This window comes from Rousettus aegyptiacus, unplaced genomic scaffold, assembly GCF_014176215.1.
Source record: "Rousettus aegyptiacus isolate mRouAeg1 unplaced genomic scaffold, mRouAeg1.p scaffold_m13_p_5, whole genome shotgun sequence".
Lineage (NCBI taxonomy): Eukaryota > Metazoa > Chordata > Mammalia > Chiroptera > Pteropodidae > Rousettus > Rousettus aegyptiacus.
In genome coordinates, this window is record NW_023416308.1 from 2,585,602 (window position 1) to 2,612,989 (window position 27,388).

Genomic DNA, 27,388 nt, shown 5'->3' on the forward strand with positions numbered 1-27,388 from the left:
CTCTCAGCAGAGCAGGTTCCCTTCTGCCCAGTGCGACGAGTTGAGGTTAAGGCTCTGTTGACGCACCACAGGGCGAGATTGGCCAGGCCTTTGGTGCAAGGGCCTGGGGGGCACTCCCAGGTGTCTGGTGAGAGCTCCGAGTGGGGGGACGGGGTGGGGGTGGGGCGGGGCGCGTTGGACCCAGCGGCGGACTTTACTGAGCTCCAGCCGTGCGCCTGGCACTGTTCGAGGCGCTGCGGCTGCGGATGGAGAGGAGGATGGAGAGGAACCGGAGAAGCAGGAGCAGGAGCGGAGCCCGTGGGGTGGTGTGGGACGCGGGAGGGGAGGGGAGGGCGTGTCTGTTGTCCGTGTGTGGTCCTAAGTGAGCCAGGTGCGGGCTTCCGCAGGGAGCGCCCGCTGGCCCGGGGCGTGGCGCGGGCTCCAGCAAGTGTTAGGGGGCCGGTGCAGCTGGACCCTCGTGGTTTGGGGCCAGATGGCAGGAACGAGGTCAGCGCGGTGGGCAGGGCCGTGGGGCCTGGCGAGGGATTTTCAGTCGCTGGGCCCGCCTTAAGCAGCAGTTACGTGCAGAGAGGGGTCTCCGCGCACACTTCGGGGTGTTTCCAGCTTACCTGTGAGGCTCAGCGGACTCCCTCTGCTTCTGCAGTGAACGCGGGGCTGAGCCCGCCTGCTCCCCGGCCACGGCGGGGGGACGGAGGTGGAGGGCGGTCCGCGGGGTTTGGGGGTGAGAGGCACAGCGGGCGGTCCGCATGGGACCCTGGGGAGGCGAGCAGGGACTCGGTGCCAGCACCCTCTCTGGCCCCGGCAGCCCAGAGCCGGTTCCTGAGGACGAGCCCGTCCTTAAAACCCCCGCTGGTGCCCCCCTGCCTCGCCCTGGTCCCGGACTCGCTGAGGGTCCTCGCGTCTGCTCCCCGCACTGGGCCCGGCAGCAGCGTCCCCGTGAGCCGGCCTGGGCCAGCTACACTCAGGAGGCCGCTCGCCTTCCGCCTCTTAGGAGGGCGGCTCAGAGGGCGGGGGAGGGCACCTTCAGCCCTGTCCCCCACCCCAGCACGGGCACGTGCGTCCCATTTCCCCTGTGCGTGACGTGTGGGTGGAGCTGCGCGCGCATCTCATGGGGCGCCCCGAGTCCCGCAGGGAGCTGTGTCGGACTCCTCCCCCGGGAGCTGGGAACACAACCTCATTTGGAAATAGCATCTTCGCAGGTGTAAACGAAGATGGCGGATCCGACGAGGCACAGGGTGGGGGCTGGAGCGACGCGGCCACAGGCCAGGGATCCCCGGGGCCCCCCCGGGTCTGGAGGGGAAGGGCAGGGCCTTTGGAGGGGGCGTGGCCCTGGGACACCTGGGCGTCAGACCTCTGACCTTCAGCCTGTGGCGCTGAGCCACCCGGCTGGGGGGCCTTGTTCAGGCAGCCCCGAGACCGATGCCCAGCAGTCAGCGGGTGAGGGTGCTGAGGCCCAGGGCAGCTCGTCGAGGTCGCAGTTAGGACGTGAGCTCGGCCGGCGCAGCCTCAGCCCTGCGTAACTGCGCACCCCGCCCCGCCCGGCCTTCACCCCGCCGCAGGGCCGGGACTTCCCGCGTGCACAGTGCCGGTTCTGGTTCCGGGTGGGATGGGCCGAGACTCTTCTCCCTGGAGAGGCTGACGCAGCTGGTCTGTGGGCCACGCTCGGGGCCGCGAAGGCCTGGAGGAGGACGCAGCCGCCAGCCCGGCCACCAGCCCAGGGCCACCAGCCCAGGGCCACCTCACTCACAAACCATTGCGCTGTTCAGTGTCCAGCTCTCAGGCTCAGTGACTGCGTCCAGCTCGGGGCCGGATCCCAGGGAGCCCAGCTTGGGGTCAGCAAACTGGTTTTCTGTGGAGTCGGGTAGTAATTCCTCAGGCTCTGTCTGTGGGCCAGACTGCTGCTGCCGCTCGGCCCTGCAGGCTGTAGCCTGGAAGCAGCCATATTCAAAAATGCTGTGCACCAATACATCTTTATTTACAAAAACAGGCCCGGGGCAGGATTTGGCCCGTGGGCCCTCTGGTGCTGACCCCTGGCCTAAGCCAGTTGTTTCCGCCCTGTGCCCTGTGCCCTTGCCAGGTTTTCACGTGACCCAGCTCTCGCCAGTGACACGTGCAGGGAATCCGTATTTGCTGTTAAAATGGAGAGAGGCGCAGGGCAGAGAGGAAGGGCTCCCTCGGCTTGGGCTGCGCTTCGTCTGGGCGGGATGCGGAGACTGGATCCGCTGCAGCCATTCTGGGCCCACGAGGGGCGCGAGCTGTATGCATCGAGGTGGCGGGAGAGACAGGCAAAGGGCCTGGTCCCAGGGCCACCACCGAGCCGGAGGGCCTCGTCTCAGGCTGTCTGGCCCTGGGAAGCGTGGGCCTGCCCTGAGAAAGCCGTTTGAGTTGGGGAGTTTCTGTTCGCCCTTGCCGGAGACACCCCGACTGGTCCAGCCCCGCCGGGGGCCCTGGGCCTTCGAGCCGCTCGCGTCCTCCCCGGGGCCTGCAGGCAGCGCCCCCGGCGCAGGAGAGAGCCTGCTGGGAGGGGAGTCTGGAGATTCGCTCGCTGCTCTGAATCTGTGTGACTTTGACCAAACTGGTGGCCTTTCGTCTGTAAAGCAAGGTCAGCTCTACTGGCCAGACGGGTTTCCCGTGAGGTCCTAGGCAGGTAAAATGACACCGGGTAGGTCAGCGCCTTGCTCCTCGCTAAGCCCCGTCCCTTTGCTCCGCCCCTGTGAGGGCTGTCAGGCAGGCGACCAGAAGTGCTTTGGCCCCAAACCCAGAAAGGAAAGCCAGACCTGCCTTGGGTAGTCACACTGTTAGGGCCACTCTCAGGTGACCCCTGAGCATGCGGAGGTCCCAGCCCCCTTGCCTGGAGGCACGATGAACTCTGAGGTGTGAGCCCCGCTCCAGAGCCTTCCGCGGGCTGTGCTGGGGCTGGGCAGTGGGCTGCTTCCCCTCCCTCCCTGCCCTGTCGTCCCTCTGGCCCCCCTGGACCACGGAGCCACAAACCCTCCTCCGGCTCTGTGTGGAGGACGCCTGGGTGAGCCCCAGCCTTCCTCCGCGCCCCGCCCCACGCGCTTCGCACAACCCCACCGTCTCCCCCTCCCTGGGGCTCTCTCGATCCACTCTGCGGAAGGGGAGGCTGAAGCCCAGGGAGGCCGGGACACCAGTCCAGGCTTGCACAGCCGCTCTCGCTCCGGAGGGCACGTCGTAACCGTCACGCCATGCTGTGCGGCGGGGTCCGGGGCCAGAAGCGCTGGGTGTGAGCCCTGGCTTTCCTCGTCATCGGGTCCTGGGCGAGCCCTGTGCCTCTCGGGACCTCAGGCTTTCCATCTATCCAGTGGGTTACGTGAGAACTAAGCACCTAATACTAATGCTCAGCGCTTGTCAGTGATTACGAGAAGGATGTCCCTGAGCTGCCTTTGCCCTGCAGGGTTGAGTGGGCGGGGAGCTCTGAGGACCCCCAGGTGTCCCTTAGAGGGAGAGGTGGCTGGCTGAGCCCCAGCGCACTTAGTGCCTGGGCGAGACAGGATGGGGCCACGGGGCCAGCTCCGTTGCCATGGCAGCAGCCTCTGCTGGGCTCCCAGCTGTCCGAGGAGCCTGTGGGGTCTGCCCCCACCTCCCAGGCCTCTGTGCCCGTGGCAGCCTCCCGATTTACCCTGGAGCGTGTTCTGGTTCAAAGCACATGGCACTCAGGTATGACCCGTGCAGGCCGCCCTGCAAGGGAGCCTTGGAGCTGCCCGATGGGCCGGAAGGGGCTCCCTCAGTGCGAGCTGGGGTCTGAGGCCCGCCTCGGCCCCCGGGGAACTCTGTCACTTGTCTGTCCAGGAGGCAGGAGAGGGGACTGAAGCTTGGATCCAGCTCAGGCGCTTTCAAGGCCCGTGGCCCCGGGCAAGTTATTTTATCTCTCTGGGTCAGTTTCACTATCTACACAAAAATGACAATAACGAGCAGGCCTAACGGCCACAGGGTTGCCGCGTGGACCCCGCAGCTCTACGCGGAGGCTCCCAGCCGGTCGCTCAGACGTGGGGTGCCGCCCCCCACCCTGCACCACGCGCCGCTCGGAGCCTCGGGGGAGTCAGCCCCGGAGCCCTCGGGCCCGGGCGGCCTTTCTGTCACTTTGGCTCCTGTTCTCAAGACAGGGAGACCGTGGCACGAGGGGAGTAAGCCCTCTGCCCCAGCTCGGCCTCTGCGTCCCCCAGCCATTGGACAGGGGTCCTCAGATGACAGCCGGGACTCGTGAGCAGGCAGTTACGGGGCGCCCGCTGAAGGCGGGCCTGGTTCTGGCCTCCGGGGCGAGCGGAGCTGCATCGAGGCAGAGCTGGGACCCTGGCGTGCACACGGCCCAGGCGATCCGGTTCCCCGCCCCCACTGGGATTTCCCTGCTCTGGCATAGCGGGGGCTCGAGTGTGCCCCGCCACGCTGCCCCGAAGGCGGGGACAAGGGTGGTCCGACCTGGCGACCCCTCAGGTCAAACTTCATTCAGGCTCCCCGCCACCCACCTGACTCCCCACCCCGGCGAGATCCGCGCGCCCTGCCTCCTTCCTGATGGGAGGCCGGGGCGCACTGATCCTCACGGTGGCGGTGGCGCGTGGGGGGAGAGGCTCAAGTTCAAGGGCCGGCCTGGGGTCCCTGCGGGGCTCTGCTGTCATGCGCCCAGGGGTCCCGCAGGAGCGGGAACTGTCAGCCCCTGCGGCCAGGCTGCAGGCCGTGGGCGGGGCGCCGTTCCCCTCCGAGCCTCAGCTTCCTCCTCTGTCCCGGGCTGTGACCCCGCTCTGCGGGAGACCTCCCCTGCCCCCACGTGTGAAGGGGCTTGTGAAATAGGTGGAGAAAGTGCTTCATGGACCGGATTGCGAGGCGGTGACTCATGCCTCCCCATCCTCCCTCTCTGCCGTGTGGAGAGGCTGCAGACGTTTGAGGGCGAGGCTTCCCCCTCCCCCTCCCGCCTTCTCTCCTTCACCCTCATCCCTCCTGCTTTGACAGAAAAGACATTCAGAGCGTTTTTCCCCACATGGGGCGGGCGGGGTCAGGGCACCCTGGAAGCCGCCAGCTCAGCCGCCCAGACCTGCAGGCGGGCGTGAGGGAACATTATTCTCTGTAATGTCACGGTCGTCCTCGGCACTTTTCATGTTCAAAGTGCTTCCTCGGTGCTAAATAATTAATTCTCGCCACGCTCTCGTGTGAGGGAATAAATAAATGTCACTTGTACGGGTGACTAAGCCCGTGGGGAATCAAGGCCGACAGCTTCGGGCACCAGCAGCGGGGTCGGCTGGGGACGTTCCCCTCAGGGCTCACGGCTGCAGCGGAGCCGGCCGGGCGCAGCCAGCCCCGGGCCACCGAGAGGAGCGAAGTCGGGGAGCGGCTGAGGGCGTCTGTCTGCGTTGCTTTCTCTTGGGGGGATCAGGGCCTGGAGGAATGTGGGGCGGATGCGGCTTTCCCATGAGCCTTCGTCTTCCCGTCCACGACATGGAATCACCTTGGTGCCCCAGATTCACCCCCAGGAGGAGGCTGGTCCCGGGAGCACCCCCTGCGCGGGGGGCCACCATGTCACATGCCCACGTCACCTCCCCAAAGAAGCTCCTGGGGTCTCTTACCGGGCCTCGCGTTCCTCAGACTCCTCACCAAAACCCCACCCAGGCCTCATGGCCCGCCCCGCCCCACCCCCACCCTGCCCCAGGCTCACCTGCCCTGGGCCAGGGGCTCTGTCCCCACGGCTGTTTGGGGCACACCAAGTCCTTTGCCATCACTGGACCGTCCCCGGGCTGTTACCTTGGCCTGGGGCATTCTTCCCCGCGGGAGCCTGAGGGCTGGCTCCTCGCTCCGTCCAGGTCTCTGCTCCGTGTCACCTCTTCTGAGAAGCCTTCCCTGACTACCCCACCTGAAATGACCAAGGGGATAAGAATGCCCTTGAATGCCCTTGTCCTTCCCCTCATTCCTGAATTTGCTCCTGGTGTTATGTATTCACTGTTGCTTGTCTGTCCCCCTTGCCCTGGGGACCAAGAGCCCTGCGAGGACAGAGACCGTATCCCCTTGGCTACTGCTGTATCCCACTATCTGGCACATAGTAGGTGCTCTACAAATGAAAAGTCTGTTCGTTGCTGTATTCCCAGTACCTAGGACAGCTCCCGGCACGTAGTAGGTGCTCGGCAAACATTTGTCCCATCGCTATTGTTGTCACTAGCCCTGTGCTCGACGCACGGTAAATGTCTGGTACATATTTGTTTTGTTCGAGGCCGTATCCTGGTCCCTAGAAAAGTAACTGGCGCATGATAGGTGTCCAGCAAATACTGGCTTGTTTGCTATCGTATCTCTGGTGCCCGACACTTAGTAGGTGCTTGGTGTTTAGTGAATGAATGAGTGGCTGGATGGATGAAGGTGTTCTCTCCCGCAGAGCCTCAGAACCTTCTAGAACAGAGGTGCCTGCCTTACGGGGTGAGAGGCGGGCCCACGGCAGTGGGGCCCAGCAGGCCTGCCGTGCCAGGCTGTGCGTCCAACGCCTCTCTGCGAGGGGCAGCCCCCAGCCTGCCTGCCCGGCGTGGCCTGCCAGGCAGCACATGGCGCTACCACGCTCCGCCAGCTCCGAGGCGGCGCCAGGCCTGGGCGCGCTGGAGGAGGAGGGGACTGCAGATGGCTGGCCATCTGGCCGCACGGGAGGCTGTCCGGGCAGGCGCCCCCTACCTCGCCCCCAGCCCACGCGGCGCGTCCTCTTCCTCTCTGCTCGGTGGGGCCGGCGGGCGCTTCCTGTCCCCTCCCAGACCCCTGGGCTCGTCTGGGCACCCTGGAGTTTGTCGGGTCTGCATCTGGCCCCAGGGTCCAGCATGGACTGGGCTGTGCAGGTGTCAGGAGAAGTGTGATTATGGGGCATCCAGGGCCAGGCGGACTCTGAGGACAGGGCCGGGGCCGAACCCCTCCCTTCCCCCGGCACCCCCACCTGCTGCCTGCCACCTCCCGCCTGGCGGCCGAGGGGGCAGCTGACCGGCCTTCCTCCCCGAGGCCATCACAGACCACAGGGCGTTGGCGCGCACCCCCGCATCTCACCAGCAGCAGGGCGGGCCCGGGGCACGGAGGACAGGAGCGTACGTGCACGTGTGCGAGCATGCACACGCGTGTGAGGGACGCCCGGAGGCGCGTGGAGGTTTGGATTTCCTCGTGTTACATACCTGAGTGACACGTGTTTCTGTCTGCGACTGAGTTCACGATGCAAGTGAAGACTTTCTAGGTGTGCGAGGGCCCAGCCGTGTGTGTTCACGCGTACCTGTGCATGCCGTCCCAGCGGTGTGGACGTAGGGCCCGCGTGCAACGTAGGGGTATGTGCCTGGCGGTCGTCACACGCCACGTGTGCGTGCTGTGGCCAGCGTGTGGCATGTGCGCGTGCAGATGGACAAGCCTGTGCGAGGGGCGTGTCTGGGCTATCTGTGTGTAAGCGTGTGTGTGTACATGTGCACACACGTGCATTTAGTGGCCGCACGTGCAGTGCAAAAGATTACGATCGTGTAGCTGTATGTTGGCGTGTGGGCGTGCGCACGTGTGTAAATGCGTGTATCTGAATTGGGAAAGTGCTCGCGAGAATGTGCATGTGTGTGTGGGTGCGTGACCGAATCGTAAGTGACCTCGCGGCTCCGGGTCCTGTGCGATGATGATGACGACAGCTCCGCGGCCCGGCGGGGTCGTCCTGAGGACTGAGGGGCACGGTGCGGCCCCGAAGCTTGGAAGGGCCCCGGCCCCGCTCCAGCGCCCACCATCCTTCTCGGGTACAGTCCCCCAAACGGCCGGGAGGAGCTGGAGAAGCTGCAGACCCAGCACTAAACAAGCCTCGACGCAGGAAAGTCTCTTTCTTCTTTCCATTCTTCCACCAGCATCAAGGAGAACGTCTCCACGGGGCGCTGCTGTGTGTGCCCCTGCCCCGCCTGGCCGAGGCTGGCTCAGCCGCCCGTCAGCAGAGCAGGAGGAAGTTCTGGTCTCAGCAGGCGGCAGATCAGAAGCCAGACTTCGATGGTCCCCTTCGTTACGCTGCGTTTCTTTTCATGGTCACCTGCAAGTGGTCTCAGCTTTCCCATTGCGGGCTGATCTAAGCTGCCCCTTTTAAGTCAGTTTATTTGCCTAAAGGAAGAACCAGTGGTTTATTTTAAAGACTTGAGCACAGAATCCCGCTTCGGGCCCGGAAAAGGCGCCGTCCCTTCCCAGGGGCGCCAGGCGGACAGGGCGGCGCCTGATGCCCGTGTGCCCGAAGGGCGGGGAGTCAGCTGAGCCCTCTAGGTCCAGAGTGGGGTGTTCCCCACGTGCCTCCCGGGGTTCGGCTCTCTGGGTCGGTTGTCTCCTGATCTGAGTGGGTGCCAGCTGAGTATAGGTCATATCTCCCTCCTTTCGGAGGTGACCTACCTGGAGTATCTGGACTGAATGAGAACTAGGAAGTCCCTCAGGACCTGAGTTAGGGGGCTGAGGACAGTGACCCGTGTGATTTGGCCTCCTCCAGCCCAGCCAGCACAGCATTTAGCAAGTTCACCTTGAAAGGTTTAATTTGTCCTTCTCTTCAGAAGGTGACAAGCTCCATTCGTGAGTCAGTGAGAGGCAGCTGGGCCTGAGCTTCCGTCGGCCCGAAGCCCAGATTGTGCAATGGCAGGCCGAGGAGTCCGGCGCTCGTTTTCCAGGTGAGGGGTGAGCCTCGCTGGGAACAGCGCTTCGGGAACACTCGCGAGTGCGGGGTGGGGAGAGCTCGGAGGCGGCCAGAGACGGGCGCGGTCGGCGGAGCCGAGGGAGCAGTGCAGTCCTCTGAATCAGAGTCAGGCAGAGGCCTGGGCAAGGACTGGAGCGGACAGTCGGATCTCCGTGGAGACAGATGGGAGCCAGGAGGAGGTGGCCCTTAGGGCGGCCCCGTGTTGGCCCCCGTGGCCCTCGAGGGCCATGCCAGCCCCTCCCCACTGTAAGAGCGGGCGTCTCTCTCCAGCCCGCCACGGCCGGCAGACCATGCCGGTGTGGGGGCCAGGGCGGGGCCCCTCTTCATTGCTGCGTAGCTTTCCGCCGTGTGGACGGACCACGTGCCCATGGTCTTTGGGTAGTTCCCGGGAAGACCCTTCTCAGATGTCAATAGCTGTCACCTCGTAGCAAGCAGAAAAATCTGGGATGGGCCGGCCGTGTAGTCTGGTGCGGGTTAGGATACGTGCGTGAGCCTTCAGAACCGGAGCCGCCCGTCCAGGACCGTCCGCCCCTGTGCGGCTCAGGCTGGCAAAGGCGCAGGAGTTGGGCCGGGGCTTCGAATCGCTAGCACCGGGCCTGGAAGCTGGCTGGCTGCCTGCCCTCCTCAGCCCTGGACAAGGGGCCCTCTGGAGGCGGCTGCTGCCCCGGCCCCCGCCCGCCTGCAGCTGGACGTGGACATTGAGCCCAATTCATTCTGCCTTCAAAGGGCTCCTGTCTGAGCGGGGCTCGCGGGCGAACCCCCAGCCAAACCCTGGCCTAGGAGAACACGCGGGGCCCTTGTTAGCAGAGGCCGCCTGCAGGAGGCCAGCCTGCTGGCTCCCTGCCCCTCAGCCACAGCCCGCCACAGAGGTCTAGGCTGCTCGGAGGGAGGGAGGCCCCACATGGGGGGGGGGCGGTCCTCCAGCCTGGGGCGTGGCTCACCCTCCCGTCAGCCTCTCCAAAAGACAGCAGTCCATTTCCCCTTCTTCCCACTGCTCCTGGCCCACTAGATCTTTGGCCATGAGATGCCCCCCAGGCACCAGACCTTTAAAAGAATTATTCTGCTGGTGACAAGCAAGCCTCAGGGCCCACCTGCATTGGGGAGGGGGAGCTGGGCAGGAGTGTGAACAGTAGAAGACAAAAGGGGCCCTGAGGGGCCCTTTCTGTCTGTCTAGCCTACCACATGACGACTCCGCCTCTGGGGGTCCCCAAGGCTGTCAGAGCCCCCGCCCTGCCCCACCCACACCCGCTGCCCCAACTGCCACCCACGTGTCAATGACTCCCCAACCAGACGTTTGTTTTGAGTGAGACTTGATGTGGCCACCTGGATGTCTCAGAGGGACCTCCACGCGTCCGAACCTATTCTCTGCCCCCCGAACTCCAGACCCAGGGTTCTCTGCGGCTGCGAGCAGCGACCTGTCTGGGTGTCTTCCCGGCCGCGCCCAGGGGAGACCCCTCGGGGAGATGTGACGGCAGCCCCCGCCCGTCACCCCCCCCCGCGGCCCCCGCCCGTCACCCCCCCCCGCAGCCCCCGCACGTCACCCCCCCGCAGCCCCCGCACGTCACCCCCCCCGCAGCCCCCGCAGGTCACCCTCTCCCCCCCCGCCGCACGTAGCCGCACACTGTCGTGTTCACCGTGGCCACCGTCTCTGTCCCCTGCCGAGCCACTGCTGTGCCGCAGGGACCGGCAGCTCCCGGGGCTCCCTGCGTTGTTCTCAGCTCCTGTCTGTTCAGTGCCTGCCCTGTGCCAGGCGCTAATCCATGGCCCCGACCCTCATGGGTGGAGCTCAGCGTCCAGTAGGAGAGAGACGCGGAAACCGGGCAACTCAAGAGCCACGTGACTGGGCTGTGGTGGGAAAACCGTGAGACCTTAACCCGGCAGAGGGGACTGAGACGTGGGGGTCAGAGGAAGCTTCCTGGAGGAGGTGACATCTGAGAAGAGAGCCAGATTGACCCGTGGCAGCCGCGTGGGGCGGCGGATGGAGGTCCAGCCGGCAGGAGCGGCATGTGCAAAGGCCCTGGGGTGGAGGGAGCAGAGCCCTTCCGAGAAGGGCAGGACCGGAGAGGCTGGCGCGCAGAGTGAGAGGGGTCGTGGCTGCTGGGGGGCAGCAGGGCCCAGGTCATGGGGGCTTCGAGGTCGCATTAAGGGCCCTAGCTTTTCCATACACACGTGAGACCCTTGTCTTTGCCCTGACTCAGCCACGGACTCACATTGGGTTTGCCTAGAGTGTCCTGGGGCTCCCTATGAGACGATTGCTCCTGACAGCCCCTTCCCACACCCGCTGGGGCTCTCTAAAGTGGGACTTGTGACAGCCGCTTCCTTCCAGGGCGGCTGGAAGACACCTCCCCGTTTCCAGCAGGCAGGAAGCCACAGTAGGAGCCTGTGGCCGGCGAGCCGAGCTGTGCGCGGGGCGAGGGGCTCTGCCATAGCCCCCTTGCGGCATTAGGCGCTGCATTTTCTGAGATTTCACAAACCAGAGACTCAAGCCTCTGGCCCCCGGGTCTAGACGGCCCCCACCCTACCCACCCAAGGCCTTGCTCTCTGCAAACCGCCCCCTCCGGCACCCAGACAGGGCGAGTCAGTGCTCCGGTGGCTAAGCCAGGGCACCAGCCTTCGTGCTCCGGTCTGTCCTGGACAGTGAGTCCTGCAGTCTCTCCACCTGTCTCTGCTTGGGGTTGTCCCAGGTGACAGCACGTTGTTGGGGTGGGGGGGGCAGGATTTGTGGGCGAGTGAGTCCATGGGGAGAGATTTAGCTCCTGCTAGTTTTATGGCTTGGCTTTTCATCCCGGGCCTGGAGGAGGCCACGGACGCATGTGCTCTGTGCATTGGTTTATTTACGAATCTCTTCCAGAGGCGGGTGGGAGGAGGGCGGGGAGGAGGGGGAGGGGGGAGGATGGAGAAGAATGGGCGGGGAGCTCGCCCTGCACCGGGAAACCCAGAGAAGAGTCCCAGGAAGTTGCCTTGCGGTGAGGGAAAGACAGAAGCCGGGTCGGTCCATTCTCTGGTGTCTTCTAGAAGGAGGCGGGGAAAACGCGCATCTGCAGACTCGCGGTCCTCTCTCCATGGGCCTTTTCTTCCCTCTGACGACACAGAGGGCACAGTCCCTGTGTCCCGTCGCAGCACGAGGGGCTCGTTAATTAGTCGGATGAGCAGATGCCACTGGTCATTAGGCCGCGTGCGCAGTGCGCCCGCGTGGCTCCTGTCCAGACCCCTCCGCCCCGGGTGCTCCCTACTCGATTGCTGGACCCCGCGCGGCCCCGCCCTGGAGAAAGCCGTGGAGGGGGTGCTGCGTTTCCCAGGGACTCGCGGATGGAGACGCCCCTGCGTCCTTGTCTGCCGGGGAGCCGCAGCCCGACGGGAGGTGATGGAGACTTTTAATTTTCATCACTCCCGTCCATCGGAGCTCTGTTTTAAATCACTTTAATGGCAGATTAAAAATATATAAGCTGATACTAGAGGACATTCTTAGTGCCTTTATAAATGTCTTAAATCAGAAGTTTGGCTTAATTGCACTTGGGGGGTTAGAGGGGGCTGGGAGGAGGGGCGAGTCAGGTGATCAGGGAAGTGACGGGAACCGAGTGAGAGTAGGATGGAGGGTCCACGAGGCATGGAGTTCAGAACACTCATCTGGTCAGCACGCAATGGCTTGCCCTCTGGTCCAGGCCCCATGCAGCAGAAGTACCTGCACACGAGGTGCAGTGCCCGAGGTAAGCCCCACGCCTCCCTCCCCTGATCTACAGCCTGGCCGGGAAGTGCCCAGTGAGCAAGCAAATCCACGCGATGTCAGTAGCGACAGCCATTGTTCGCATACTATGTCCCGGGCCCTGTTCCGGGCACTCGATACATAGTATCTCATTGAGTCCTCATTTTATACATGAGGCTGAGAGCGGTTAGGTGACTTCATCCGTCACGTGCTCTTCCTCGAGAGAGCCAGGGTTCGGGCCCCGGCCGCCTGGCTCGAGTCTGCGCCCGAGTCTCGTGCTCCCTTCCCCCTTCCTGCTTCGCTTTCTTCGTAGCGTTTATCGCCGTCTGATCCGTCTTACGTAGTTTACGTTTATTCAGTTTATCATCTTCCGTGGAGGCCTCCTGCCTTGCCCGCGTCATTTGGGGACCCTGCCTCTCCCGATTTCAGCCACGAGGAGAAGGAGGGGCTCCACACCCCAAGTTCCAGGGGTGGCCAGTCAGCTGAGTGGCTTCTCCTGACCACAGTGATTGGCTCAGGGGTGGCCATGTGACCTGAAATGGACCAATGAGCCAGCCCTGCCACTGAATAGAGGCTGTGCGGTGGGGAGTTTGCTGAGCAGGGGGGACAGGAGCTCGGGGCGACCGGGCGACAAACAGCCCAAGACACTTCCGTCCATTGTTCACTCTAATGTTGCACACGGACAACGGGCACCCACAGGGCTTCCGCAGAACCTGCCATGGCTCCCGGGGTGACTCTCTCTGCCTTGAGACTTGGTGAGGGACTCAGGAGACCCCTTCAAATCATGACCCTCTTGAAGACCAGCTGGTGACCTTGGGACAGTCACTCGCCCTCTCAGGGGGGGCCCTGGGACGCAGGGGTTTAATTGCTGGTCCCCTGGTTCCGCCCAGTCGCAGGCGTGTTTGGGGTGCAGCAATGTTGGTGAATGGGCTTTATAACCTCAGCTGTTAGAAAGAAGCCTCCCGGACCCCGGGTCCCGCCCCTCACCTCCTGCTCCTCCTGGTCACACTCGGCATTCATTCGGTGTCTTGGACGGCACCATCCCCACCCCAGGGCCTTTGCACTTGCTGCTTCCGCTGCCTGGAACACTCTCCCCTGAGATTCAGGCATGGCTGGTCCCTACTCCATTTGAGTCTCAGCTCAAATGTTGCCTCCTCCAAGAAGCCCTCCCTGACCTTCCCCTAAGGTCCCTGTCTGCCCCATATCCCTGTTCTCTTTCTAGTCCTTGTCATTTCTGAAGTAAGGTCCATCTCCTCTCACAAACCCAGACACTGTGAAGGCGGGGAGCTCGTTGGTCCGGCCCTCGGCTGTGTGTCGTATACGCAGCAGGCACAGAGCGGTTGCGCAGTGAATCTTTACGGGCGGACCGCGTGACCTCAGGCTAGTCGTTTACCCTCTCCGATGCCTGGCACTCAAGGAAGGGGTCCAGCGGAATGAGGATGGCTCTGTTATACCTCAAGTTATGTTTCGATTATATTAAGAAGTGAGGGCTGCTTATGAGGTCGTGAGTACGTCTTCCGTCCTCCCTGCAAACCCACTACCTCCCGTCTCATCCCTAAATCCAACCTAAGGCAGAATTCTCCCTGCCACACAGGCCTCAGTCCCGGAGGGCTTCCTGGAGAAGGGGAGCATTGTCCATCCAGCTCTGTCAGCCCCACAGCCTCTAGGGTTAGCTTCCTCCTTTCAAAGCCTCCTCCCCCCCTCCCCTTCACAAAGCCCTGGCCTCCCCTCTGCAGGCCCTTGCCATTGCCACTGCCCACCGCCCCGCCCCCAGCCCCGAGCATTTTCTCAAGAATGCCAGCAGCGGTCAAGGGCACGGCCTCCTCCCCCAGCACCCCCGCCCCTAGCCTGGGGAATTAGACCCTGGGCCACACCATCTGTCTGAAAACAATTAGCAGTAAACTCCAGCACACTGGGGCTTGGGGTCACGGGGGATGGAGCAGTGGGGGGTTATAAATCCAGAAGGTTCCCAGCTGAATCAGCCTTCCTGTCCGCGGGCCAAGAAAAATCCTCTGGGCCGGCGGGGGAGAGCGCTTCCCAGCCGCCTCTGCCTCTCGCGGGGCGGAGAGGAGCCTCTCCCCGAGCCTCACAAAGCCGGCCTCAGCTGGGGAGGCGGGCGCACCATCTGGCGGGGTGCGGGACGCGAGCGGCCAGACGGCGGAGCGGCCTCTTTGCTGCGCATTGTGTGCACCTTTCTCAACGTACTCCGCGCCTGAGCTTCAAGTGTGTGGCCCGCAGCCAGCAGGGACCGGGGCGAGTGGGCGGGGCGCTTCCGGAGCGCCGGGGGCGGGGGCTGGCCCCGCCGTGGGGGGCGGCAGCTCACAGCCCCCCGCTGGGCGTCTGTCCCTGTCCCCCCCACTCCCCCTGGCATGTGCCTGACTTCTCCTCCGACGGCCCTCAGCCTGTTCAAATGTCACTTCCCCTTACGAGGGACGGGAGCCCACTTTGCCAGGCTTGGCTGAGTTCATGTACATACGGTTTGGCTCACGGCGCTGTTTTTTAATTTTGGTAATTTGAATACGTTGCGAGAGTCTAAAAAGCCAGGAGATTCTACACAGAAACCTGGACGTTCGGCGTCTTCTGAAAAACCCATAGATCAGACAAGCCCATGTGTGTGGTCCGCGTGGCCGGGCGGGGAGGGCCACCTGCCCCGTTAGCCTGGTGCGACTTTCCTGTGCCTGTCATTTGCTCGTTCATTCACTCGTTCAGTAGCGTTGGGACCTGTCACTGTGCCTGGGTCTTTACTTGGCATTAGATGCTCACAGGGCAGACAGACCGGAATCCCTAAACCAGTGCACGTGTGATGTAATGTCACCCGGTGATAAACGTGGAAACATTTCTAAGGCTAATACATGTCGGGGGGAAAGGTATGCATGGGCGGGGCGGGAGGGGCTGCTGCCTTCTCACACAGGGGCCAGGTGAGGCCGACCCATGAGGCCCGAATGAGGTGAAGCGGCCCCGAGGTGGAGGAGAGGGCTTCCGGCTGGAAGGGGCAGCAGGTGCAAAGGTCCTGAGGCTGGAAACCGTCTGGTGTGTCCGAGGAGCAGCGGAAAAGCCACTGTGGCTGGAGGAGGAGTGAGCGAGGGGTAGCCGGGCCTTCTTTGGGGCAGGTAGCCTGGACAGGCCAGGAGTTGGGGTACCCAAGGTGGACCCCTGTTGCTGCTTTAGATTGTGTATAACCCAGCCATTGACTCCCAGGGCATTTCCCCAGAGAGGCCCAACTTTGAGGACTCCAGGTGGTTCGATCCCATCTTCCGCCTCTTCCAGTCGGCCCGGGTGGTCCTCATGTGGGCGGCTTCCCCAGAGGCAGTGCCCACGCGCGGTTCAGGCCCCGGCTGCCTGGGTTCTGTTCTCTGCACCCCCGCTCCACCTTTCGCCTCCGGCAGGGACACCCCGCGGAGAGGCCAGGTTTCCATGTTGGTAAAACAGAGTGCACTGGAACCCACCTCAGGGGACTTTGCGCTATTAAATGAAGACCTATGTGCATACCTACAGACACGTCCGTGTGGGATGTCCAGGCCCTGCAGCTGGGAGCCGTTGCAGTTTAAGGGGCGAAGCGAGACCATCGGGAAAGGGCGCAGTTCTCTGCACCCCGGGACACTACAAATTATCAAGGACCCCGAAGAGCTGGCGTTTATGTGGGTGCTGTTACTTTGTATTTACCGCATTTGAGATTGAAGCTGGTAACATTTTAAAACACGCTTATGAGTTCATTTTGATTTTCCCGGCAGTCAGGCAGTCACTGCCTCGTCGGTGAGGGCCCCTTGGTGTTACCATTATTTAGAAAAGCCCTCCCCGGCGCCCAGGGGAGCTTACAGCCTTTGCTGCTGAGTCCCGTGCAATCTTCACGTCCCTTGAGCCTCTTGGTAGCTCCGCCAGGAGGGTGGCGTCCTTGTCCCTGCTCCTCAGAAGGCGAGACTGAGGTGGGCTGGGCCGCCGGGCGCGTAAACAGCCACACGGGCCGTGAGGCACGCACGGTCCCCTGCTCCGCCGTCACGGGACAGCAGCGAGCTGCAAAGGAACGAGGCGGGTGGCCAGGTCTCGTTCCTGCAGGGGTAGAACGGGAAGTCGGCACTCCTGTGCGGGGTCACCGGCCACCGTGCTCGCTGCACTGAGTGGTTCCTGGGGCCATACCTGGGACCTTTCTGAGCCTGTCAGGATGGACTCAGTCGCTCTACCCGGTGGCACCCCTGTTTCTCACCCCGGGTCTGGCATGGAACTAAGACGCAAAGTGTCCTGCTGGTGGGGGCCAGCTCTGCCTTCCCTCCCTGCACCCCGGCGCCATCAGCACGGATCCTGGGGGCTCGGCGGTACCCGCGTGCCCGGGAGCCCGCATGGCTGGCCCGGGCCTGCCAGAGACCTCGCTTGCTCATCTCAGGATTCTGATACGATGGTTTCGCCAGCAGACGGGGGAGGCAGCCCAGGCCAAGAAGGCGGGGGCGTTTCACGTCCCCATGCCAGAGGGTTTGGCAGAATGAGCCTGGCTGACCCAGGCTGGCGGAGACGCGGGGACCTCCTGCCCAAGGGAGATCCGTGCTGAGACAACCAGACAGGCGGAGCGACCCCCACCAGAAGCGAGCCCCCAGCCGTCTCCCCCGGCGATCCGTGTGCACGGCCACCTGTGATCAGCGCTGGGGCAGGTCAGGGAAATGGGGGCGAATGTAATTAAAAGACAAGATAACGATAAAGAGTCGGGTTGGTGCCAGATCAGTCTGGGAAGTACAGGCCGAAACAGAGAGAGAGTGCAGGACTTATCAGCCTGGAAATACGCACCGGGGGTCCCTGGGAGACGCGTTACGGAGGAGACGTAATCACGTCACTGCGTCCGTGTGTATTTATTTATTTCGAGAAACTTCTTGTGTTCTGCCGAACACTCTGAGGGTAAAACCTGGGTCCTAGAGATGTTGGTGATAAAACCACAGCTCCTACCTATTCAGCACCTGTGCGTCAGGCCCGGGGCTCCGTGGCGTGTTGGCGTGGACTTCCATCCTCAAAGCTACCTCGGAGTCCCACGTGGCTCCTGGAGCTCCAGCCATCGCGTTCCAGGCGGCAGGAAGGAGGGAGGAGACCCGTCACCCTCCCCTTTAAGGCTCGCTGGCCAGGTCCAGCCACACGGCCCTACACGAGCGAGCGCAGGGAGGCCAGGAAATGTCACCCAGCTAAGAGCGAGGGTGTCCTGGCTAAAGAAGAAGGGGACAGTGGGTATTTAAAAGGTAATTGTCAGTCCCTGCCCTGGGGCTTTCCTGGGGGGCGGGGCTTGTCGAGGCCTCCGGTGCTGGTGGGTTAGCGAGCCCCTGGTGAGCTTGGCTCTCCCGACACCTGCTAGTTGACTTCTGAGGGAAATCAAGAAGGTGTTCTTCACCACAGCCATTGTTTTCCTACTGGGGAGCCTGAGGGGCTCTGGGTAACATGAAGGGAGATTGACTCCACAGCCCTGCCAGGCGAGCTCTAAGGCTGTGGGTAACCGGGGCCCCAGTTCCGAGGGGGCCCCGCGAGGGGCTGCATCATCTCACGGCCCAGGAAGGCAGAGGACCCGGCGGCGTGAGGACCGGCGGAGCCAGCAGCCCCCCAGTGCCAGCGGGGACCGGGGCGCGCTCTGTTCTCGTGCTCTGCCGTCCTTAGCCCCCGGCCCGCACGGTGCACGACGGCTGTGGGGCCAGGCACCCTGTCCCAGTTCCCGAAGGCAGCGGGGTGAAGATCCTTTCCTCACCGGGACAGGCGGCCGGCCCGCCTCCTGCACAGCCGGCATTCCTCACGCGACCCCCGCCTGGCCCGCCGAGAGCAAGGGAGGCCGAGGGAGGCCAGTGGCCCGGCTAATCAGTGTCCACTGTGGGAGGGAACTGGGCCAGCACCTGTTGACGGGGACAGGGACAGCTCGTGGGGCACAACCAGCAAGGGCCGGTCCTGGAGACTGTGCGGGGCAGGCGTCCCAGAGTGAGTGCCAGTGAGGAGAGCGCTTTTCCCAAGCTCCTCGGGGGAGGCCTGCTGCTCTGTGGGCGGTGGCCTCAGCTGCAGGGCCACCTCCTTTGGGCCACAGCCCTCCCAGAGCTCCCCTCATCTGATGACTCAGTGGTTCTCAACAGGGCAGGCCCCCCTCCCCCCATTCCCCAGAGGACGGCTGGCACTGTCTGGAGACATCCCCGGTTGTGGTAACCGGGGAGCGGGGGATGCTGGCATCTAGCGGGTTGAGGACAGGGACGCCGCTCACACCCTACAATGCATAGACAGCCCCGCCACAAAGAGCGATCCAGCCCCACACGTCCACGGTGCAAGGTTGCGAGACTCTTCGATTGCTAATGAAGGCGGGAAGAAACCCTGGCCAGCTCAGCCCCCTGCGGGACCCCTCCGAGGCCAGTCCAGCTCCAGGGGCCCCGTAGGGCGGGTCTGGCCAAGACACTCCACCCCCCCTGCCCCCCACCCCCATGCCTGCCGCCCCCCTCTCTTCCACAGGGTCGATCCCCGAGACACACCTGCACGCTACACAACGCAGAGTCTGCACCCTGGGAGTGCAAACTGAGTCCCTCGTTCTAGAAAATTCTGGCAAGGCAGAGGTCAGCTACACACCCTGCAGGCAGTGCAGCGGAAACGGCACGTCTGACTCCCAAGGCCACTGCGGTGACCGCCAGCCCGAGGCCACTGCGGTGACCCCCGGCGGGTGTTCATCCTGGGTGGTTGTTTCTCTCGGGCGCCTCGTGGGTGCCGTTCTTCGTGCCGGCCGGCCTCCAAGCTCCCTGCTTCCGGTATCCGTGCCTGGGTTTTCCTGGGGAACCGCCCTCCCCTCCCCTCAGGCCATGCGGTTTTCCGGGACCCGACTCCTTGGCACATGTCATCCATCATTCGGCGTATCTGCGCAGGTCCCACGCTCGGAGAGGACTGGGGGCGTTTGATGAAGAACGGTTTACAAAGGAGGAGGCAGAGCGTCGGGAGGGGGAACCAAGAAGAAACGAGTCCCTGCGGCTCGCGCCCCGAAGCCACACAACTCCGTCCCTCCCGTCTGTCCCTGACACCTGCCCGCAGACACCTGCCCATCGCGGTCTCTCTGCCGGGGGCCGAGGACCTGGGCTGCTCCGTCTTGTTCATTGGGGCCGTTGCCACCTTTCCTGGTGTCTCGTTGGTATCTAAGGAGTAATCGTCAAATCCCTGGGTTGCTTTGAGGAGACGCGGCTCGAAGACCCCGCAGATGAACTGAAATCTCTTGGCTCAGGAAATTGGGGGACACACCGCACAGGTGGACTCACGACCGCTTTAATGATTCTCGAAAAAGTGAAGAAGAATCATAAATGCCAACGACAAGCACCAGGTCATGAATCCTAATTATAAAAGGCAGCAGAAGAGGAAATTGCACGTAATCCAGCTGGTCGGAGAGCAGCTGCCTTCATTAAAAGGCCTGGTCTGATGAGAAGTGCTCGGCAGAGGTGAGCCAAGGCAAGGCGGGGAGAATTAATTACGGAGCTAAATGCAACCGGCTTTATAGCAACCCAGGGAGCACGGTAGAGACGTCAAAACGAAGTTCTAAACATCACCCTGTTGGGCTTTATTTGATATTTTGTCGTTAAAAACTTACAAAGTATTGGCAGGCGAAGGGACAGAACCAAAAACCACACAAAGTCCTACCACCAAGAGGTAAAATACCGTTCGGTATTGTTCGGTATTTAAAAAAAAACAAACAAAAAACAAAAACAAAACAGTGCCTCCCCAGGGCTGGAACCGGCCTTAGGCCAGAAGCAGGGGAGGGAGGCGGGAGGGGCTACCGGAACCCAGAGTGAGCCAGAGCTGCAGGAGAGGGGCCATCTGCGACGGGGTGACCTTGGGCGGAGCACGACCCTGAGGCAGGAAGGCGGGGGCCACCCCAGCCTCTCCCTCTCTCAGTGCCTCCCACTGGCTGGACCCAGCAGGAAGCCCGAGTGCAAGGGAGCCTGGGAAATGGAGTCCCCGGCCCCGGTGCACAGGGCAGGGAGGGTCGGGAGGGCGATGGATGGAAGCCGATCCGTGCGCTCTGGAAAGGCAGACGTGAGGTGCACGGGAGCAGTGGGGCGTTTCAGGCAGGTCCTGTCGGGGGCCTGCTGGGCGGCGTGCGGCACCGGCCTGAAAATAAGGACACTCGGCTGCCTTTTCCTCGTCGCACGCTGACCTTAGCTTCTGTGCCACCTCTGACCCCAAATCTCGGCTTCGGCGGCATGGCTGGCGTTGCACCAGCCCGTCTCTGCCTCGGGGGATCTGAGGCCTTGGGAGCGCCCCCGGGAGAGGTCTTGGCCGTGGGAAGGCTCCGGTCGTCGCCGGAGCATTCTGTGTCAGCCCCCAGGGGAGCCGGAACTCGGCCCACCTCCCTGTGCCCGCCGCTGGCAGGGCCGGGACGGGCGGTCGCCGCGCGCGAGTCAGCACGCGCTGGCCCAGGGAGACCGACGGACCGCGGCGGGCGGAAAGGCCGGTGGCTGGGCCGTCGCCGTGCACGCGGCGGGCAGGGCAGCGGCCCCCCAAATGTCCACGTCTTAGCCCTGGAACCTGGCACGGCACAAGAGACTTTGCGGATATGATACGGTTAAGGACCGGGCGGTGGGGAGATCGTCCGGGATTGTCAGGCCCCAAATGTGGCTGCAAGTGTCCTCATCTGGGGGAGGCAGAGAGGCTGATGGCAGGAGAGGGAGTAGGAGCTGGGGCAGCGGGAGGGGAGACTGGAGTGGTGCGGGGCGGGGGGCGGGGGTCCTGAGGTGAGGGAGGAGGCGGCCTCCGGGAGCGGGCAACGGCCAGGGAGCCATCGTCCCCTAGTCCCCAGAATGACAACAGCAAATGAGAAGCTGTGTGTGTGTGTGTGTGTGTGTGAGTGTGTGTGAGTGTGTGTGAGAGAGAGAGACAGAGAGACAGACAGAGAGACAGAGATCAAGTTTTATTTCCATGTTTAAAGAATATGTATGGAAGATTATTTTTTTCTCTTGCTCACGTTCGTACATTGGATTAAGAAAGTCGGGGTTAGAATCTAAAAATATGCCAAAGTGTCCCCAACCTGACCCGAGAATGAGGAAGAGCTGGCCGCCTGGAGAGACAAGCGTGCAGCACCCACAGCTCACCCACCTGGACACATCGGCGGCCCCCGTCGAGCCCAGCGTGAGGCTGGTTCTGGGGTGCGATGCCATGAACGTGGTGGGGGTCTGTCACCCCGCGTGAGTCTGACGGCTTGTGCACCCGCTGTCGCCCTCCCTGCACCGGAAGCTTCCTGAAGGCACGTCGGGGTCAAATCTTTCTCACCTCCGTCTCCCCAGTTTAGTCAGTACTGTATGTTTGTTGAATGAAAAACAGAGCACATTCTCTTTGTCAGCAGCTGGGCTAGTAAAATGAGGAAAATATATAGTTCCCATCTTCAGAGGGTTCTGTGTCTAGTGAGTGAAGTAAAAAGTGACGATCGCAAAGACGTGCTGAGCGCTTACTGCGTGCCGGCCGGGCACCGGCCGGGGGTGTTCGAGGTCCTGGCGACGTCTCCTTTAGTCCTCAGTCGGCTCTGGCAGGCCCCAGTCGGGTCCCTGTGGGACGTGAATGGGGTGCCGGGGAGACGAAATGAAAGGCTGAGGTACAGTGGGGCGGACAGGCTCGGGGAGCAGCAAGGAGCGACAGGGCACCCGGGAGACTCCTTCCCGCTCCCAGATCTGGGGTTGGGGGGACGGGAGCAGGGCCTGGAGTCAGACGGCGTAGGGCAGGAGGCGGAGGAACGGCCTGCAAGGATGTCCACACCCTAGTTCCTGGGACCTGGGTCGCGTGGCACAGGGAGCGGAGGCTGCAGGTGGGACGAAGGCTGCTGACCTTGAGAGGGGAGGTTCCCCTGGATGACCCAGTGGCCTCCTCGTCATCGCGAGGGCCCTTCCAGGGCACGGAGGGAGGCAGGAATTCGGAGATCGGGAGAGGGAGGCAGGGGACACGAGCCAAGGAATTGGGTGGCTTCTAGAAGCTGGAAGAGGCAAGAAGCGATTTGTCCTCAGACCCTGCAGAAGGAACCCAGCCCCGGGGACAGGCTGCGTCCTGTGTTACAGCTTCGCGCGCTGCCCTTGGCCCCTGTGGCCCGGTGGGGACCTTCTCTGCCGCTCTGGCCACCAGCACTGGGCTCCGGCCTTCAGCCACCCGCACACTGCCCGCTGCTTTCCAGCTTGGCCTTTAGCACGTGCCGGTCCCTCTGGTGAAAACGCTGTCCTCTGCTCTCCTGGGGGAAGCTACTGCTGAGCCTCTCCTCCCGCAGACCCCGTCATACAGCCCCCGTCCTCCGGCACGGACCGGAGTCGGCCTTATGCGTGTCTGGAGTCGGAGCTTGGGCGAGGCCGCCTTGGGCGGGGTGCCGAGGCGCTTCGTGCCTCGGTTTTACCTCCTGGGACGGGACAGAACAGCACCTCCCTTGTGCGCTGCCGAAAAGGCAGAGGGAGGAAATGAGGAAAGCGCAGGGACCAGGGCCCGACACGCCTCGGGGCCCGGCGACAGCCGCGCCGGCTGCGGTCGCCGCGTGTGCCTGTCCCGGCCGGCGCGGCCCCTCCGGACGCAGCCGCGGGCCCACGGTGGTCACGCATGCGCCTCTGTCAGGACCCGCCTCCCGTTCGTCCCCGAGCCCCTCGAGGACAGAGGCCATGTCTGTCTCGTATGCCCGGTGTCCCGAATGCTTCAGCGTCGGGTCTGGCACGTAGCGGGTGCTCAGGAAGGACATGCCGGGTGCGGGGTGAGCACCGAAGCCCACGGCCTCGGCAGAACACAGAGGGGGACGTCCGTCGCCGGCGCCCAGGGTCACCGTCCCCTCCTCCCTCCAGGGGCTAGCCACCCCCGTCACGCCCCCGTCCCCCCACCCCCTTGTCGTTTGCCACCCGGACAGGCGCCGTTGGCCGGCTTCGCCTCTTTTCGGTAGAAGGGAACCGTCCGGCGTGGTCCCCTGCGGCCAGGTGGGGGCGCGTGGGTCCTCTGGGGCCTTTCGCCACCGTGGGGGCGTCGGCCGTGCGGCCGTGCGTGTGACCATCGCCTGTCGACGGACGCTGGTTTCCCTGGTTCCTGGCGACTGTGAGAAAGCTGCTCTGGGGTCGGTCTCTGTGTGGGCACAGAACGAACACCAGGCAGGGGGCGGCTGGGCCACACGCGGGACGCGCTGTCTGCAGTCCGGGCGCCTAACCGCGCACTGACGTCTGAGACGCCGCCGCGGCTCGCACCCCGTCACTCCGCCTGGTCGCCGGCGCCCGGCGGTGCCCGGCCCCGTCGCTCCGGCAGCCTGCTCGGTGTGCGCCACGCCTGTGGCTTCCGCACCGCCGAGCGCCTCGCCCGCAGCGCCAGGCCACCCAGGTGCCCACGTGGAGCCCCAGCTGTGCCGTGTGACCGCTCTGGGCATCTGCTTCTCGGTCCTACCTGCAGAGCTGCGAGCTCCTCGTGGCCTCGGCACCCCCAGCTCTTGGGCACGCAGGAGCAGCAGTGTTTGTCGAGTGAATTGATTACTGGCCGGCTCGGTGGGGCTCGTCCTTGGAGGGCCGGGAGCACGGAACTGAGCTGCCTCCCACCACCACCAGCCCGGGGGGGACCCGGGGGCGGCTGTCGTGGGCTGAACTGCGTCCCCTCAAATTCCTGTGTTGAAGCCCTGAGCCCTAGTACCTCGAAATGAGACTGTATTTAGAAATAGGCCTTTACAGAGGTGGTGACGTTACGATGAGGCCGTGAGGGTGGGCCCTGACCCAAGCCGACTCGTGTCCTTCTGAGAGGAGGAAGATGCACCGGCAGCGCCTGCTCGCGGAGGGAAGGCCATGCGAGCACAGTGACGGACGGCCGTCTGCGAGGCAAGGGGAGCGGCCTCCGGGGGACCGCCCCGCCGGCACCTCACTCTTGGACTTCAGCCTCCAGAAGCGCGAGACCGCGAACTTCTGTTTTCAGCCGCCCGGTCTGCGGTGTTTTGTTACGGCGGCCTCGGCTGAGACACCTGCCGACTGCCACTGCGTGCGTCATCTCCGAAGCGGCTCCTGCGGCCCCAGTCAGGCCCCCAGAGGGCGGCAGCCCCGGCCGACATCTGACCGCCCCTCACGAGAGAGGGACCCCAACGCGGAACCACCCAGCTGAGCCGCCCTCTAGCTCCCGGCCTGCAGAGACTGTGTGACATAAATGTCTACTGTTGGTTGAGCCGGGACCTTCCCGGGTGTTTTGTTACGCAGCGGAAGGTAACGCAGACACCGGCCATGGAAGCAGCTACGTCTGGCTCCCGGGCTGGGCTCGACTCGCGGCTCAAGGTCCCGGGTGCACAGACACAGATTCTAGCTGTCGTTTTGCTTTTTAATTCGGCGACTGATTTACACTTGGCGTCTGGTTGGTGCTGGGCAAACACTTGTCATGGATGATCAACAGTCCTATGGGTTCCCCCCCGGGTGCCCCCCGCCCTCCCCGCAGATGGGCACTTGATCAGGAGTATTTTGTTTTTCAGGACTATTTTTAAAGTCCTGCAAGGAAAGACACTCTGAAAATTTCCCTTAGCAACTTTTCCAAGCTTCTTGCAAGCCCTGACGTCATGAATTTTCCCCTCACATGTAACCCAGTTTCCACCTACTGCGGCCGAAACGTTCTTTTTTCTTCCTTTGGTTTTCGTTTAATTCCTGTTATTCGTTGAGCGCCACTCCTGAGCCAGGGCCCCTAAGGAGGACATGAATGGCAGGCGTCTCCTTGCCCTTGAGGGGTGAGACCTCCGGCTGGGTGTCAGGGCCTGAACCCTAGTTCCCTCCTGTCCCTGGGCCGTGGTTTCCCCCGCATACGCTGAGGGCCGTGTGCCAGACTGGGGGCAGCCAGCAGCTTTTGTCACGGGCCAGTTCCTAGCCTTCAGATGTGGCCACCGGAAGGGTCTGGGTCAAGGAGCCCGAGGCGATGCTCAGGCTCTGGGGGAGGCGGAGAGCTGGGATTGGCTAGTGATGTCTGCCAGGGGCGTGGCTCTGACCAACGCTGAGTATCTGCCAACCCTGAGCTTGGCCTTCTCAGGATCTGCTGCAAACTCTGCCGGTCTCTGACTCGGGGAACTGGATGGGCCACGTGGAATATTCACTCACAGATGTCACGTTGATGGCCGTTGCAGCCAAGGTCCACGGAGAGTTCTGAGCAGGGGATGGGGTGGCTGGGGCCCGGGGTCCTTTCTGATTGGTGAGTGCTTTCGAAGCCTGGTCAGCACACAGGTGGGTGGCTTTTCCGGGGCACGTAGAGGAGGAGTGGGGTGAATTGGGGGTGTTGACTCGGCTAGGCCTGCCCTGAAATGAGGCAGTAGAGGTGAGCAGTCCCAGCTGACCATCCTGCCCCACAGACCCCAGACCCTTCTCAGCATGAGGACAGGGCTCCCCAGCTTGGAGGAATTAACGAGCTTGCGTGCACCTCCCCGGACCGGTGCTGAGGTGTGGGGCCCTGGACTGCGTCAGGGTCGAGGCCTCGGCTGGCTGTGGAAGGCTCAGCAGTGACAGTAATAGTCACATGTGAACAACGCCCACATCCACATCGCTCCCCGAGCTCTTACTACGCCGGGTGTGGGAGAGCTCGAGAGCTCGTCACAGGGATCGTCATGCAACCTCCCCTGCGAGGCGGGGGCCGCCCTCGCCCCCGTAGTCCACAGCTGCCACAGCGGCCTCTGCAAATAGCGGCCAGAGCATGCACCCCACTGCTTTAAACCCACAGTGGCTCCCGCTACTGCCAGAAAAAAAATCCACACTCATCACATGACCTCCCGGGCCCCTGACCATCGATTTATGGCCTCGCTTACCCTTCCCTTCTTCCATCCCCTCTGCTCTGCTCCGTTCTCAGCGGCATTTCAGACACATCGGTCTGACCCCGCCTCAGGGCCTTTGCACCTGCTGCCCCTGGCTCTGCCCGGATACCTGTCCCCGAGATGGCCGCATGGCCGGCTCCTCCCTCCTCACCCTTCACCTCTCATGTCACTTGCCTTCCCTGACTGGCCTCCTTATGGAAATAGCCCGGACCCTCCTCATTGCTCGCTGCCGCCCCCCCCATTCTGGTCGCCTGCCTCTGCCTTCCCTGGAAGGCAGTCTCCACCGGGACCCCTCCCCAGCGAGGAGCCTGCATTGCCTCAGGGCTACCTCTGCTCCCCTCATCGTGGCAGAGAGGGGGGAGGTCTGCCTGGCCCCTGGGGGAGGAGGACAGGACGCCCTGACGCAGCCCGAGGAGTGGCCTCTGGGCCGACCGTCCCCCCAGGCAGGGCAGGACGGGAGGTCCAGACTTTGAGTCCCTTCGGGAAGTCGGCACCGTTTTACACCCCTCCCCGCGAATGGGAGGAAGTCAGAGAAGAGCGGCCACGAGGGGCGGCGGCACCCGGGCCCAGTGCCGCGGCCCGCCGCCGCGTCTCATGCGCGGAGGCACCCCTCCCCGCCGCACGCCGCCTCCGAGGCCGGCCCGGCGCGAGCTCGTCGCCCCCATTTTCCCTCACGTTTGTGACGACTAGGGGCTCCTCGGCGTTCGAGTGGCGACAGCCTTTTTTATTTTTTCTTGCCGGCACATGACAGTACTGCTCGTGTTGTTGGTGGCTTCGTGGTGATGAAATGTGATGTCATCACACCCACATCCAGATGAGAAAACTGAGACTCAGGGAGGCCGGGCTGGCCCAGGACCGTGGCATGCCGAGTCGGAACCAGTGCTGGCCCGGGCGCTCCCGCCCCCCCGGCCCCTGCTGCATTTGCTGTGTGCACCTGAGCCGGAGCCACCAGGCGCCAGCATGGCCCTGGGGCACCTGGGAACCGCCACAGACAGGTCCCTCAGCGACCCAGCATGCACTGGGGTGGCCCCCGGTACCCTGACTGTGTTTCTATTTATTGCCCTGGTGGATAATTCTTGGCATTCCCAGCAATCTTCTTGGCGGCCAACAGATGTTTATCTTCAGAGGTGGAGATGAAAGGCACCTAGCAGTTGACAGGTAAACTCCGACACATCTACCTTCTGTGAGGCCCTGGGGCCTGGGAAACAGGAGGCCAGGCTGGTCCTCATGACCGCTGTCCTGAGGGTGGGTCTCCCCGCACCAGAGTCAGGCTCCTGAACAGAGAACTGGAGGT

The 27,388-nt window shown here is 63.4% G+C and overlaps 2 protein-coding genes across 3 annotated transcripts in view; both read left to right on the top strand.

Annotated features, from left to right (window-relative positions):
- NCOR2 (nuclear receptor corepressor 2) overlaps positions 1-27,388 on the top strand; it is a 255,049-nt gene that overhangs the window by 15,385 nt on the left and 212,276 nt on the right. The gene's annotated exons all lie outside the window — the stretch shown is intronic.
- On the top strand, positions 392-16,058 carry LOC118602915. 2 transcript variants are annotated; one of them, XM_036221386.1, is made up of 2 exons: positions 392-8,630; positions 15,855-16,058. In XM_036221386.1, the coding sequence occupies exon 1, from the start codon at positions 5,179-5,181 to the stop codon at positions 6,097-6,099; it is 921 nt and encodes a 306-aa protein (XP_036077279.1). In that variant the 5' UTR covers positions 392-5,178; the 3' UTR covers positions 6,100-8,630; positions 15,855-16,058. The 2 variants fall into 2 exon arrangements, with proteins under 2 accessions (XP_036077279.1, XP_036077278.1); XM_036221385.1 differs by lacking the exon at positions 15,855-16,058 and adding an exon at positions 9,947-10,135.